This window comes from Corvus hawaiiensis, chromosome 3 (genome assembly GCF_020740725.1).
Source record: "Corvus hawaiiensis isolate bCorHaw1 chromosome 3, bCorHaw1.pri.cur, whole genome shotgun sequence".
Lineage (NCBI taxonomy): Eukaryota > Metazoa > Chordata > Aves > Passeriformes > Corvidae > Corvus > Corvus hawaiiensis.
Window position 1 is genome coordinate 47,003,632 of NC_063215.1, and position 12,257 is coordinate 47,015,888.

General features: G+C 44.3%; 1 protein-coding gene and 1 long non-coding RNA gene across 22 annotated transcripts in view; one reads left to right on the top strand and one right to left on the bottom strand.

Annotated features, from left to right (window-relative positions):
* Window positions 1-872, bottom strand: part of LOC125322923 — a 47,944-nt gene extending 47,072 nt beyond the window's left edge. For 8 of the 11 annotated variants that reach the window (XR_007202287.1, XR_007202285.1, XR_007202291.1 and 5 more), the window contains exon 1: window positions 80-167. This is a non-coding gene — a long non-coding RNA (uncharacterized LOC125322923). The other 3 variants (XR_007202286.1, XR_007202288.1, XR_007202290.1) reach the window with 3 other exon arrangements.
* Window positions 1-12,257, top strand: part of LOC125322922 — a 34,317-nt gene that overhangs the window by 1,186 nt on the left and 20,874 nt on the right. For 4 of the 11 annotated variants that reach the window (XM_048297321.1, XM_048297322.1, XM_048297324.1 and 1 more), the window contains exon 2: window positions 56-378. In XM_048297321.1, the coding sequence (XP_048153278.1) occupies window positions 56-378 (323 nt within the window). Of the gene's footprint in view, window positions 1-55; window positions 8,779-12,257 lie in introns of those variants that run through there. The other 7 variants (XR_007202278.1, XR_007202277.1, XR_007202281.1 and 4 more) reach the window with 4 other exon arrangements.

Here is a 12,257-nt window from a genome sequence, read left to right on the forward strand (position 1 = left end):
ACCGCATCCTCGCATGTTTTAATGTTTTAATTTTTTTTTTCTCCTCTCCAAACAGCACATCTAACACAGTGGCGTTTACCTATTCGCTCGCGCCGTGGCTGCCACGCAACCTATCTGGGCGGCCGGCTGGCACAGCCCGCGTTCACCGGAGCGATGCCGAAGAGGAAAGCCCCGGTCCCTCTTTGGGCGAGGGGCGCGCTGCGGGCCGGCTCCGAGCGGGCAGCTCTCCCTCCTCGGCGGCGGCGGCGGGGATGCTCCGCTCTGCGGCCAGCGGCGGGCAGCGTCCATTGCAGCTCGGCGGGTCCGCGTCCGGAGTCCAGGGGCTCCGGCAGCCAGCAGGGGCACCCGGCCCCCGCTCCCTTAAACACCGCCGGCCAGGTGCGTTTATTTCTCATCCCGTCCTCTTCCCACAAGTCCACTGTCTGCGGCCGCCGAGCCCCAGCAGCAGCCCGGCCAGCCCCCGAGTCACCACCGATCGCTCTCCCCTCTCGCTCTCTCTCTCGTTTCAAGCTCTCCCCGAGGAGGAAACAGCACGGCGCGGCTGCTCGTCCTGCATTTCACCGCCCGGGAAACGCTGCCGCCGGAGCGCTTAAAACAAAGCGGAGAACAGTCACTTTCCGCACTGTTCCCTTCCCTTCCCTCCCCGCGCCGAGTAACGCGGCTGGCTACGGGAGCTCGCCTAGCAGGGATGAAGAACAAGGGGGGTGAAGGCAGGAGAACCCACCCACCCAGCCAGCCCGGCAGCCCCCCGGCCGCTCCCCATTCCCGGCGCATCCCGGCGCACCTGACAGCCCGCCGCGCCGCGCTGTATTTCCCTCCCTTAGCGACAGGGGAGGCGCGCGCCGGGCGCGGCCTCGCCATTGGCCGAGCGGAGCGGCGCGGCGCGGCCATTGGCTGCGGCGGCGGCCAATGGGGCGCGCTGTATCCGGGATGCAGCGGCTGCGGAGCTATTTAAATCCTGCCCGGTGATGTCAGCGCGGGCGGCGCGGGCGGCGCGGGGGGAGCGGCGGCCTGTCAGCCCGCGTTAGGAGCAGCGCGGCCGCCGCCCCCTCCGCGGGGAGGGGAGCGGCCCGGCCCGGCGCACCTGCACGGCCGGCCCCGCCTCACGGGACCTGGCAGCGCCCCGCTTCCCTGCCTGCTAACTTGCGCCGGTGTCGCTTCTGGAGGGTGCGGGTTAATCCCGGGGTGCTGGGTGCACTCGCTGGTTGAGCGAGTGTCGCGCTAAGCCGTCACTCGCGGAGAAAGCAGACGGGCGGCTCTCCGCGGTAAAAACACTTCTGTCAACTGTTCAGGAGGAGAGGTACCCTAACTGTACTTTATTTGCACCCAGTGCCTCCCTATGGCCTCTGTGAGAGTGAGCCCCTCAGTTCCGGAAGGACATTGACAGCCTGGAGCGTGTCCAGAGATGGGCAATGAAGCTGGTGAAGGGTCTGGATTATCAGTCCTATGAGGAGCAGCTCAGGAAGCTGGGGTTGTTTAGCCTGCAGAAGAGGAAGCCCGGGGAGACCGTATTGCTCTCTACAACCACCTGAAAGGAGAGTGTCGCCAGCTGGGGTCAGTCTCTTCTCCCAGGCAACCAGTGGCAGGATAAAAGGACATGGCCTTAAGCTGTGCCGGGGAGGCTTGAACAGCACGGGGCGTTTCTTAACTTAACCATGCTGTGATCAAAATGCAAACATCTTCCTTTACACAAAGGTGTGTCACCCATGATGGGAACACACAACTGCAACATTTTCTCAGTTTGCAGATGGATGTGTGCTGTGACCATGGATTTTTGGCCTATATAACTAAAGGCATTTTGTTTGCCCCAAAAATGTGTGTTCAGCTATGTGGCTGCAAAAGGACTTACGGTGTGGCGACATGTGGAAGTGGTTCCCCAAAAGCAGTTCTGTTGTAGGGTTAAGACGAAGGCTCAGGAATATTTGTTGTTGTTTTAACTGAACTTCTCCCCTATGGTTCCCAGCTCTGTTACTTCCAGGGTGACTTGGGAAAGTGTTATCTTCCTCTAAAATATCAAATCAGCATTAGCAAGAGATGAAAAGCTGGGCAGAGATGTTCATGGTGTTCCTGCTCCTGACTCGTGCATCTTGCTCAAATGCTTAGAATTAATGATCTGATTTGACTTGAGAAGAAATTTATCTCTAACATGGGCTGTTGAATTTGGGGTAAAAAAAAAAAAAAAAAACCAAACTGAAAAAGGGAAGCATTCACCCCATTCAGTTAAGATGGAATATGGTTCATCTTGTAAGAGGAACTTGGGTATTTTGGGGACAAGAACTGCTGGAATGGACAGAGCCCTTCCCCTGGAGGTGTATAAACCTTAAATCTGTTGGTGGGGGGTGGAGAGGAAGAGATTAATATATGTAAGTGGAAGATGAATGGATCTTTCTGGACTTCACAGCTGTGGCATAAACTTAGAAGGGCAGAAAGGAATGGGAAGAGTTCATCTCATCCGTCCCGTGATTGTACTACCATAAAGCAGGATCCAATCTCCCCATCTCTTTCCTGATAAATACCCAAACTATGCAAATATCTTTAGGCATAAAACTTGATAATCTCCCCACACATCTCTTTGAGTGCGCTGCTTTCCTTGGCTTAGGATAGTCTAGTTCTCCTTTTATTACCTGAGAGACTGCAATCCCTGACTCTTCCTTACTTAGTTCTACACATCTTTTTAAGAAAGGTCTGGAGAAACAAGGCCAGTAGTTATGTCAACATTTCCTCATGGTTTTATCTTTTTTCCTCCTAAACCAGCATGGTGAATTAACAAAATAAATGGCAGGTGAAATTTGCAGCCCCTGGGAAAGGAGCACCTACTGCAGGGGAAGATGGATGGATAGTGCTGAAGTGATGACATCAGCTCTAAAGAGAAAGATAGGGACAGCTGAGTGCAGCTCCATTGAAAAAGGAGAAAAAAAGAAAAAAACAACCCCCAAATTTTAGGGTGCCTAAGGCAAGGGATGCTGAATGATAAGCAATAAAATACTACTGTAAATGTTACTCACTGGACATTATGGTGTGCTGCAGCACCTCAGCTTCAGAGTTTTGCAGGGTGTACAAGGATCACTGCTAAAGCTGGGTAAACAGAGACATGGTGAAACCAGGAGGCATATGAGTAACTGAAGCTCAGACGAGGTAGAATTCATCTGGAAATCCTTTCCCAGTCTCGACACTGCTTCTTCCTGGCCAATCTTTAGAAATCATTCCTGCTTCAGACTAGTGATATATAATACTGTCATTTTTCCTGTTAAGAACACATTTTGCAGAAGGGTCTGTAATGCTGTGTAGCATTCAGCTGAATTCAGGCTACAAGGTGGGGTCACTGCAGTCCTCTGCTTTAAAACATCACTGATAGAAGTCTTATTTTAAATGTTCTGGTCTGGACTAGTGAAGCTTTTCAATTTTTAAATGTGTTTTGTGTGGAAAATCCGTCTGTTAAATAATTAGCAAGGGCTCTGAGCATTACTGCATATTTTATATTTCATCTGCCTGGAAGAAATGGACAGTTCTGATGCTATAGATTAATTGCAATTTATTGTGTGATATTCTGACTGCTGGAAGAGAGAGACTTTAGTTTATTTCTTTTACATCTAGTTACTCAAGGAATGGGGTTGGACAGAAGAAGGGTTTAGCCATACCTTTTCTTCTATTCTCAGTTGCAGGGGACATTTGAGTTTACAAAAAAAAAAAATCTGCACAAGCTGAAAATGTGAAAAACAGAGACTTGAGTGGTTCAACAGTACAAAGAATTCCAGTGCTGGATCCTATTTTCTTGGCAGGCAGTGGCTTGGATGGCTTATTTTACCTTTTACATAGCCTTACTCCACATTTTAGTGTAAATTTTCCTCAGGCAGGAAAAAAAAAAATCATTGCTGTTGCATGAATTAGTCATAGGTGGACTATGGACACTAATTGTGTTCCAAATGAAGAATTTGGCATAAAAAGCTGTTCAGATTTAACCTTTTCCTCTCAGAAGTGGAGTTACGAATGATTCTTTTAATGGACTGAAGGATAAGATCACCTTTTAAGTAATTTTGATGATCAGATCTGTGTTGCTGAGTCTCTTTGAATGGGAGGTTGTGTCGGAAGTGGGGCCTTGGCTCTGCTGTGGGCATTTCTGTACATCTCACTGCTGTTAGGCTACACCAGCAGGCCTTGGTGTGACAAAGTGGTAACTGTCACATCTGTTTTCCTAGAAAGTTGTTTTGTCCTGTCTTCAACACCAACTTTGAATTCTGAGATAGTTTTATATCCCCAGCACTGCAATTGGCAGCACCATTCTTAAGGGAAAAAATACTTCAATCCTCACGTGTGTTGGACCTAGCAGCCCTCCTGGCAGTCAGCGGGAGCCTTTAGTCTGCCAGAAGATGCAGATGTGGGTTCCTCAGCCTGAAGAAATTGCTCTAGATAACAGAATACAGACAAATGGTGATTAATCAAATGTGCCTACAATGCACAGAAGTTCTCTAAGAGTATAAGCTAACTTCCCAGTCTCCTCCCATGCTGCAGCACCAATAGCTCAAGTCTCTAAGCAGTCCTCTGCTTCATTTCACAGCCACTGCTTAGGTGGCTGCTGCAGTTTGTTTTGTAAGCTATGTTGTACAGAAAGCAGTCACCTGTGCGTGCTGTCTCTGCACGCACTGGAGCTCAGTCATGTATTTTGCCCACATCAGTTTCTTCCACAGTGTTGCCTGGTTAGCACTTGCAACAAGCATCCCGTGAAGCCTTTAGACAAGTCTCTTCCAGCTTGCTGGAACGCACAGGATGCTGATGACCATCAGGGAGTATAAAGAGGGTGGTTGCAGTGGTACTCAGTGGCCTGTTGAGGACCAGATCCCTAGTCAGGCCAGTGAGGATTGCAGGGAAGAATCAAAGGCTTGAATAAAACTGATTCCCCATTCTGGCAATCAGACTGAGGAAATGCGTGTTTCCTTGCAGCCCTGCTGCAGCTTGCAAGATCTCTTCCATCTCCAAAACACTGCTGAGACTGATGCCAGTGAAAATAACAGGCAGAAACATTTTTTAACATTTATTCCACTCATTTGCAATTCAAGTATGGTGAACTCCTGTGTGCTGAAAAGCAGGGAGCAGAATAGAACAGACCAATCTGGTTTTGAAGACTGCAGGAGTTATTTACCATCACTGAGATTTAGAGGATTGTTTTAATGTTATTGATCAGCATTTCTAAAATGGTGTTGAACTGTAGCTTTCCTGTTGTGATAAAGCTGAACAACTACTATCTTCATACACTCTTTGTTAGTACATTGGCTCCACATACCAAAAGGCATGGGACACCAAAGAAGGCTGGAAGAGTGTGTTCAAAATAGCATAAGGAGGAATTTTATGTAATATTTCCTAGGTACAATGTTCCTAAAGCAGTGAAAAATTTTACTTTATTCTTTCACAAAACTTACCAGTATGTGTATAACAAAGGCTGTTTTTAAGTATTGGCTTGTTTGAGCAACTACTCTTAGGTTTGGGATGAAGTATAATACGATGTGATATCATGTCAGTGGGCAGTATTAACTTCTGTATAATCTTCCATAAAGGGTAGGGAACTTGAGAGAAGTGTCCTTTTACAATCCCCTATAATGAAGGGAGAAGCTTGTCAGCTGAATTGCCCAATACGTGGATTTTTTTTGTTTTTAAAAGTTAGCTGTCACATTTCACTGTTGTCTTTCTTCTCCTCACAATCCTGAAAAACAGATTATTCAATCGCTAGCATAAAATTTAAGTCCAGAGATGACTCTTACAGTAAATACCAGCGTGACATTTAATATAAATTCTTGCCTAAAAATATCTGTGATAAATCTTAGATCCTATAGGTATGCATATGTATGTATTGATACTAGAGGATGATCTAGTTGGGGGTTGAGCACCATGTTCCAAAAAAGCAAAGCCATGTAAACTACTCATCACCTCTTCATCATCTGAGCATATGCAGACACCTACCATTTTTGTGACACTGTTTTAATCCTATGTGGAATGGCTTCATGAAGGCAGCTGCATTTTTAGCATACATGGAAGCTTACTGAGCTCAGCACAGAGCTATTTCCAGTCAAGAATGCAAAACAGCGAAGATGGTTATCGTCCACCTCTTTCCTAATGGTCATCTATTTAGAGGATAGAGGACTCACTGAGGAAATCAGACTTTCAGCACCCTCAGACAGTAATTCCCACTTACTAGATGATAGATCTCACCTTAGTGGCATGAGTGGAATCATGACACATCCTCTTCCATGGTTTTCAGAGTTGATTTATACTCTCTACCATGCTTGCACAGGACTGTTTTCCTTTCTATAACCACTTAAAATGCTATTCTACTCTAGTTTCTGTGGAATCAGTGGCTTCTAGTAAGGAAAGGGATAACTTTAACACAAGAACTGAAATTCTGTTTGACTCCTGAGTAGACAGAGAAGAATATCTCTAGTGATATTTCCATAGGTCTTTAATTTCTAAGATAAAAAATATACATCTATTCTCTGGTACCAACTTCTCTTGCATCCTTTGAATAATTATTCTGTTAGTTTTAAGTCACACAGTGCTTTTCAATTCATTCAATTCAGCATGCGGGAGAAGTGCACATCAAATTTAAGGACCAAAATGAAATCATCAACCACTCACAAGGCAACACTGGCAAGATTTTTGTCCTGAGCACTACAGAACACTGAGAAGCTACTGGGTTAACTTGTCCTAACACAGAGCAGAAGCCCCTGGAGTGAATCCAGCATTACTTATCTAGGAGCTGTGTCCATGTGTTTGATTGGTGTCTTGTTTTGGTTTTGTTTTTCCAAGGGAATCATAACTCATTTGCACAAACAATCCCTCGTCCATAATGAATACACATACCAGGATTTATAACAGATAAATTAAAATAGATGTGCTCATGAGACAGCAAAGTATGCAGTAGTAGAAAGGATAAGGAGTACCCTTTTCATTCTGTCTGATAAGAATGATCACTCAGAGCAGGATATAATTTTAATTTCTAAGTTATCCAAATACCCACATCAAAAAAGGAAAACAGAAAACAGGTCATTATAGGCACATCGGTATCGCAAGTGCTTTGGTATCTTGCTTTTGTGTGTTGCATTCAATATCTGATCATACAGCATACAGCACCAAAGCACACAGCATTTATAAAGATGTCATTAAAGAATGTGACAGTCTAGGCTGCAGGAGACAGAAAGAAAAAACCCGGTTCCACTTAATCATTTGCCTGAATCTTGCATGACTTTTTTCAGGGCAAGAAAAACAAGGACTTTTAAACAAGTGGCAAGTGAGCTGCTGCTCAAAGAAAGGGGTGAAACTCTGTATGGCATCCTTAAAAAATGAGAGCCAAGAAGTTGCGATCTGCTGCAGACAGCTGAGGGTGCGTGTTACTCTTCAAATTAATTTAGGTAAATTTAATTTATCAGTAAATCAGCCATGATAAGATGTTAGAGAGGGATAACCAGGTTATAGGTGTGGGTGGGAATAATAGACACAGCAAAACAAGCTGGTTGGGTATGTGGAGAAGTGTGTTGCTGGAAAGTCCTGTGAGAGACTTCATACGGGCTGAAGTATCGTATATAAACTTGTGTCACATGCTGTTGATCAGGGAGAATTCAAATGCTGAAGAGACTGAGCAGTGGCAGAGTCTCTGGCTTTGTGTGCCAAAAAAACCCAGTGTGGAACACTTGGTAAGCATCTTAACCTCTACTTCCTGCTTGTTATGACTACATGGTGCTGTTTCCTGGCAATTTTGAGGTTATTTGAAGGACTCTGGAGAAGGCAGCTTGAATGGCATATGGCACTGGAATGGACCCAGAAACTGCTGGAAGATGCAAGAGGATTCACAGGGGAGGAGAAGTGCAGAGGGCAATGGAAAGACGCCAAAGTGAACAAGCATGGAGTGCAAAGAATGAACAGAGGTGTATCATTATGGTAGTTTCAGATGCTACCTAGGGCTGCTTGGACCTGTGGGAAGCTGAAGAGTGCTCTTAGCTTAGCATGGCAGACCTGCTTGTCTAATTTCATCTGTAGTATTTCTAGAATACAAGTAATGGGCAAGCTGTATTGGAATGTGAAGATAAGCACTAAAGGCACTTCATCTGCTGGGATCTGCAGATGCTGATGCCTGAGGTTCCTCATAATCTGGTATGTGCCTGGCAGGAGAGGAGGAAGCATAGTAAAGAAGAGTCATAGTGCACTTGGTTCCATGGTTCAAATGGCTACAGCTGTCAAACAATAGTGCTTCTTGTTTTGGAGTTAGCTTGGGTTAAAACTCTTCAGGCCTATTTGCCTGGGGCAAGCCTCCAAGCTACAATGCTGTTAGGAATTTGCTGCTTAAATCTCCTTGGCAGCAGTTGCAATTTTTCAGCTTTTGTGGCAGTGGAGCAGGTTCCTGGGAATGGTAAGGGAAATCTCAGAAGGTATTTGTGAGACACCTGGGAGATGCCTGTAGGGATGGGGAGGAAATCTTGGAGAAGCCAGCAGGATGTCATGGGTCTGCAGTAGACCTGCAATGAGGAGGAGGCTGTACTCAGTTTCTTTCCCTTCTCTCAATATGTTCTCATCTTTTCCTCCCCAGGAGTGGCTACTCATGCTCTTGGGAGATTGGAGTTTTTTTCTGAAGCCCACAACTGTTTCCTTCCCACCTTATAGCTGTCTTCCTCTATCAAGTCAATTGTACCTAGAAAAAACCCTCCTTGTGGCTTTGCTGTAGTCTCTAATTATTCTCTGCTGAAAAGAAGAGGATGCTGGTGTGGCTCCTGTTACAGAGCAAAGAAGAGGCAGAAGGTGAGCAGGGATTTTTAGGCCAGAACAGCAAGTTCTGTATACCAAGGCAATGGCAAAATCCCTTAGAGTCTTCAGCTGCCCCTACTGGGCTGACCACACTCAAGCAGTCCCACTGATGTCAGAGGCTCACAGCTCAATCTTCATTATGTTGCTATGTAGTTGTCAGGGATTAATTTTTGTTAGGTAAAGCATGATCAGGCAAGTCTTATTAAGAAAATATGATCGGTAGAAGTAGCAGAACTAACCTAATACAAGAATATTTGCCCAGTGACTCAATGTACCCATCATCAAGCAACACTTTAGGATGAACCACCCACCAGTAAAAATCAGCCGACCTGGATTGTGCTCTCCACCTCATGAAACTCATCTACCTCAACCTGAAAGGCAGTAACAGAGCCCTACCTTCAGGGATATCTGGGACCAAGCCTGTGTAGCTGGAACCAGCACAATTAATGCTGCTCCTCCTGACTTCTGACAATCGCTGGCCCTGTCAGCAAGGAGAGGGAAAGTAGGGATAGCCACTCTTCTGTAACTTTGTAGTGTCCTTTGCATTATTAATCACTCTTTCATAGAGGTAATGAATAGCCACACTCCTTCCCACATACCCAATTATTGCAATAATTAATGTGCAGTTTAGCCCATCCTGACCTAAACCATAAGATGCTGAGGTCTTTTGAGTCCGTTCAAGACTGTCTTGTAGGTTTCTAAACCAGGATCAATTAATGGTAGGTGTTTTCTGCACAGTCTCTGCAAACTCCTGTCCCAGTTCCTGCCCGTTGCCTTTGAAGTCTGTTTTCCAGAGCAGTGGTGGTCAGGCAGCAGTGGCTATTGGATACATCAGGATCATAGCTCAGTGGAAAGAGACCTGATGGACACACTAGCCTCTTTTGTCTCTACACCTTTGTGTGTAAGTGGAGGTTACATTTATATAGCTTTGCATATAGTTTAAATGGGCAATGTTCACTTGCTACTCGAATGTGCATGGATGGAAGAAAACATTTTCCTCTTCATTCCAGATGTGTTTTCTAGCCAAATTGAAATCTTGGCCAGCTGACCTATCCACCTCATGGATAATGTCCTCTGTCTCCTAACACAAATAAACCACAGCTGTAAGTGTTTCTTGCTAGTTACCCTGACTTAAATGACTAATCACCTCTTCATTCAAGTATTGCCTTTGGGCTTCTCAGGGTCCTCATAACTATGCAGTGTGTAAAACTGGATGATTTCCCCACTAAGTTATCCCTAAAATAGTTCAGTCTTCTTGAACAATAGAAAGTTACCTGGACTTACAGCTTTATTAATGAAAGATGAGATTCAGTGGTTGGAGAAGCTCTTTGTTCTCCTTCCTGGTTTTCAAGGAAGCTGGTTCCTATCTTTGCTCAGAATGCTTCCACAGTGCTTTGTCTATCTGAGTTTCAACTCATGCTTCAGAATGCTTTCTTTCTCACTAGTCTTGAAGTCTGAATAGTCCTTTACAAGTAATGCAGAACATTTTAAATGTTATCCTTCCAGTCACTCTCCAAAGCTATCTGTCATGATAGGCCTATCATGGCCAGAGTTTAGTTGCAGACATTCCAGGATTTACACTCATAGTAGCCACAACTTCATAAATACCATCTCTTTCTACCTCTGCATCTACCTCTCCTTTTCCTAACAATTAAATTGCAAAATATTTGTGACTGAGAACGTTGTCATATTGCACTGTATTTAGAGAGACATCTATTTACAATTGGCTTATCATTCATGACTGGAATTCCTAGGTGTTACAGAAATACAGATTTTTTTTTTTTAATTTTAATCATTTGTTCATTCAAAAATACCATGTGTTTTAAGGGAGTATTTTAGGATATTTTAGTGGAATATTTCTGAAAATACAAAATGTCAGTGATTCACGATTCTATCCATAAAATGGTTTCTCCATCGCTCAAACTGCCCTGGAGTCCTTCTTACCTTGTTTGTAAAGCCAATATTAAACACTTTTAGTGTTTATCTGGACCCTCACCACAAGACCATAAACTGGATCAACCTTCGCTGTGGGAATGCAGTGATATTAGGACAGAGCAGTTTCAAAACCTCAGCAACTGTGTATTCTTTTAGATACTTTAAGTAATAGATTTTCTAAGCTGTATAATCTCACCAGATTCTCAAAGGACACCATCTGTCTGTACCATCACAAAAGTCCAAGTATGCCCTCCCCCTCCCAAAAAATGCAAGATGTTTTTTAACCATAACTGTTGAATGTATTTTCACAATTCAAGAAATGTAACAATGTTTTTGAAGATGAAAGAGCATCAACAAAACTCAGAAAGCAGATTGGGGGACTTTCCTCCCTTGACCTGACAAGGATGGGGAATTTGAGCAATGTTTGTCATTTGTTCCCCCAACTCAGGAACACCATTCTTCCTGTACTATGGACAAAAATCATAATACAGATCTCTCAATGTACTGTGGGGATAACAGGGCAAGATACAAAAGTTAAATATTTACAACTGACCAAGTCCTACTCTGTTTGTTTCCCAAATTAAGAACACTACTAGCAGTAGATCTGATGAGTTTTCTCATAAATCTTCTTTCTACTGAACTATGGCTTTCCAGTATCCTGCAAGCCCAAAGGACACAGCCCAAGTGTGGGTGCCTGTGTTCTATCAGGGCCTGGTTTAGACTGACATCCCTAATAGATGAGAAAAGGGCTCAGTGTGTAGAGGAATCTGAGGCTCCATTAAAACCTTATTGTGTGTTACTGCACGTTCAAGGTGATCTACAACACTCCATCATCTGTCTGAGATATGCTACAGCCCACCTGTGTATGGGCTTGTTTTGCCAAGGAAGACCCCTTTTATTCTTGTGTACCCCCAGTATTGTCCATCAAAGACTAGTTAGTATACTCAAAAGTGCTCCCTCTCTTTAAGCACCTCTCACATTTCTATGTACACAATTTAAAAATAAAAATTTTTGCATACTTGATTTAAAAGGAAATATATGTATGTATATATATACACTTATAAGAAGAGGAAATGTGAGATGAAGTGATATTTACAGATAGTCCTAATGCAGAGCCCCTGTGAAGGCAGCAGAAGAGTAGTGTTCCTTTTCATAACTGAAACCACAGAAACATTTACAAAGTAGAATGAGGCTTCTGCTTGAATGCCTATTCTCTATCCATACAACCCTGAAAGTTTTGCTAAAGTAAGTTTCAGTTCTCATTCTGGATTTCAGGAGGGTACAGAGAAAAAAAAAATCACAGTCAAAATGTCTCATCTGATCCTGCTTGAACTGTTAGCTGAATGGGCAGAGTTTGCACTTTTCTCATCTCTTGGATAAGTGTATTTCTTTTGTACCCATGACAGCAAAGGAACCATTCTCTATGTTGTGTTGCTGGTCAGAGAGGTTTCCTACCCTCTCGGACACCATCACTCCATCTCCTTTCTCAACAGTACCATTAAATTGTGTGCTGGCATGGGTTTCTGTGGAAATCCCTC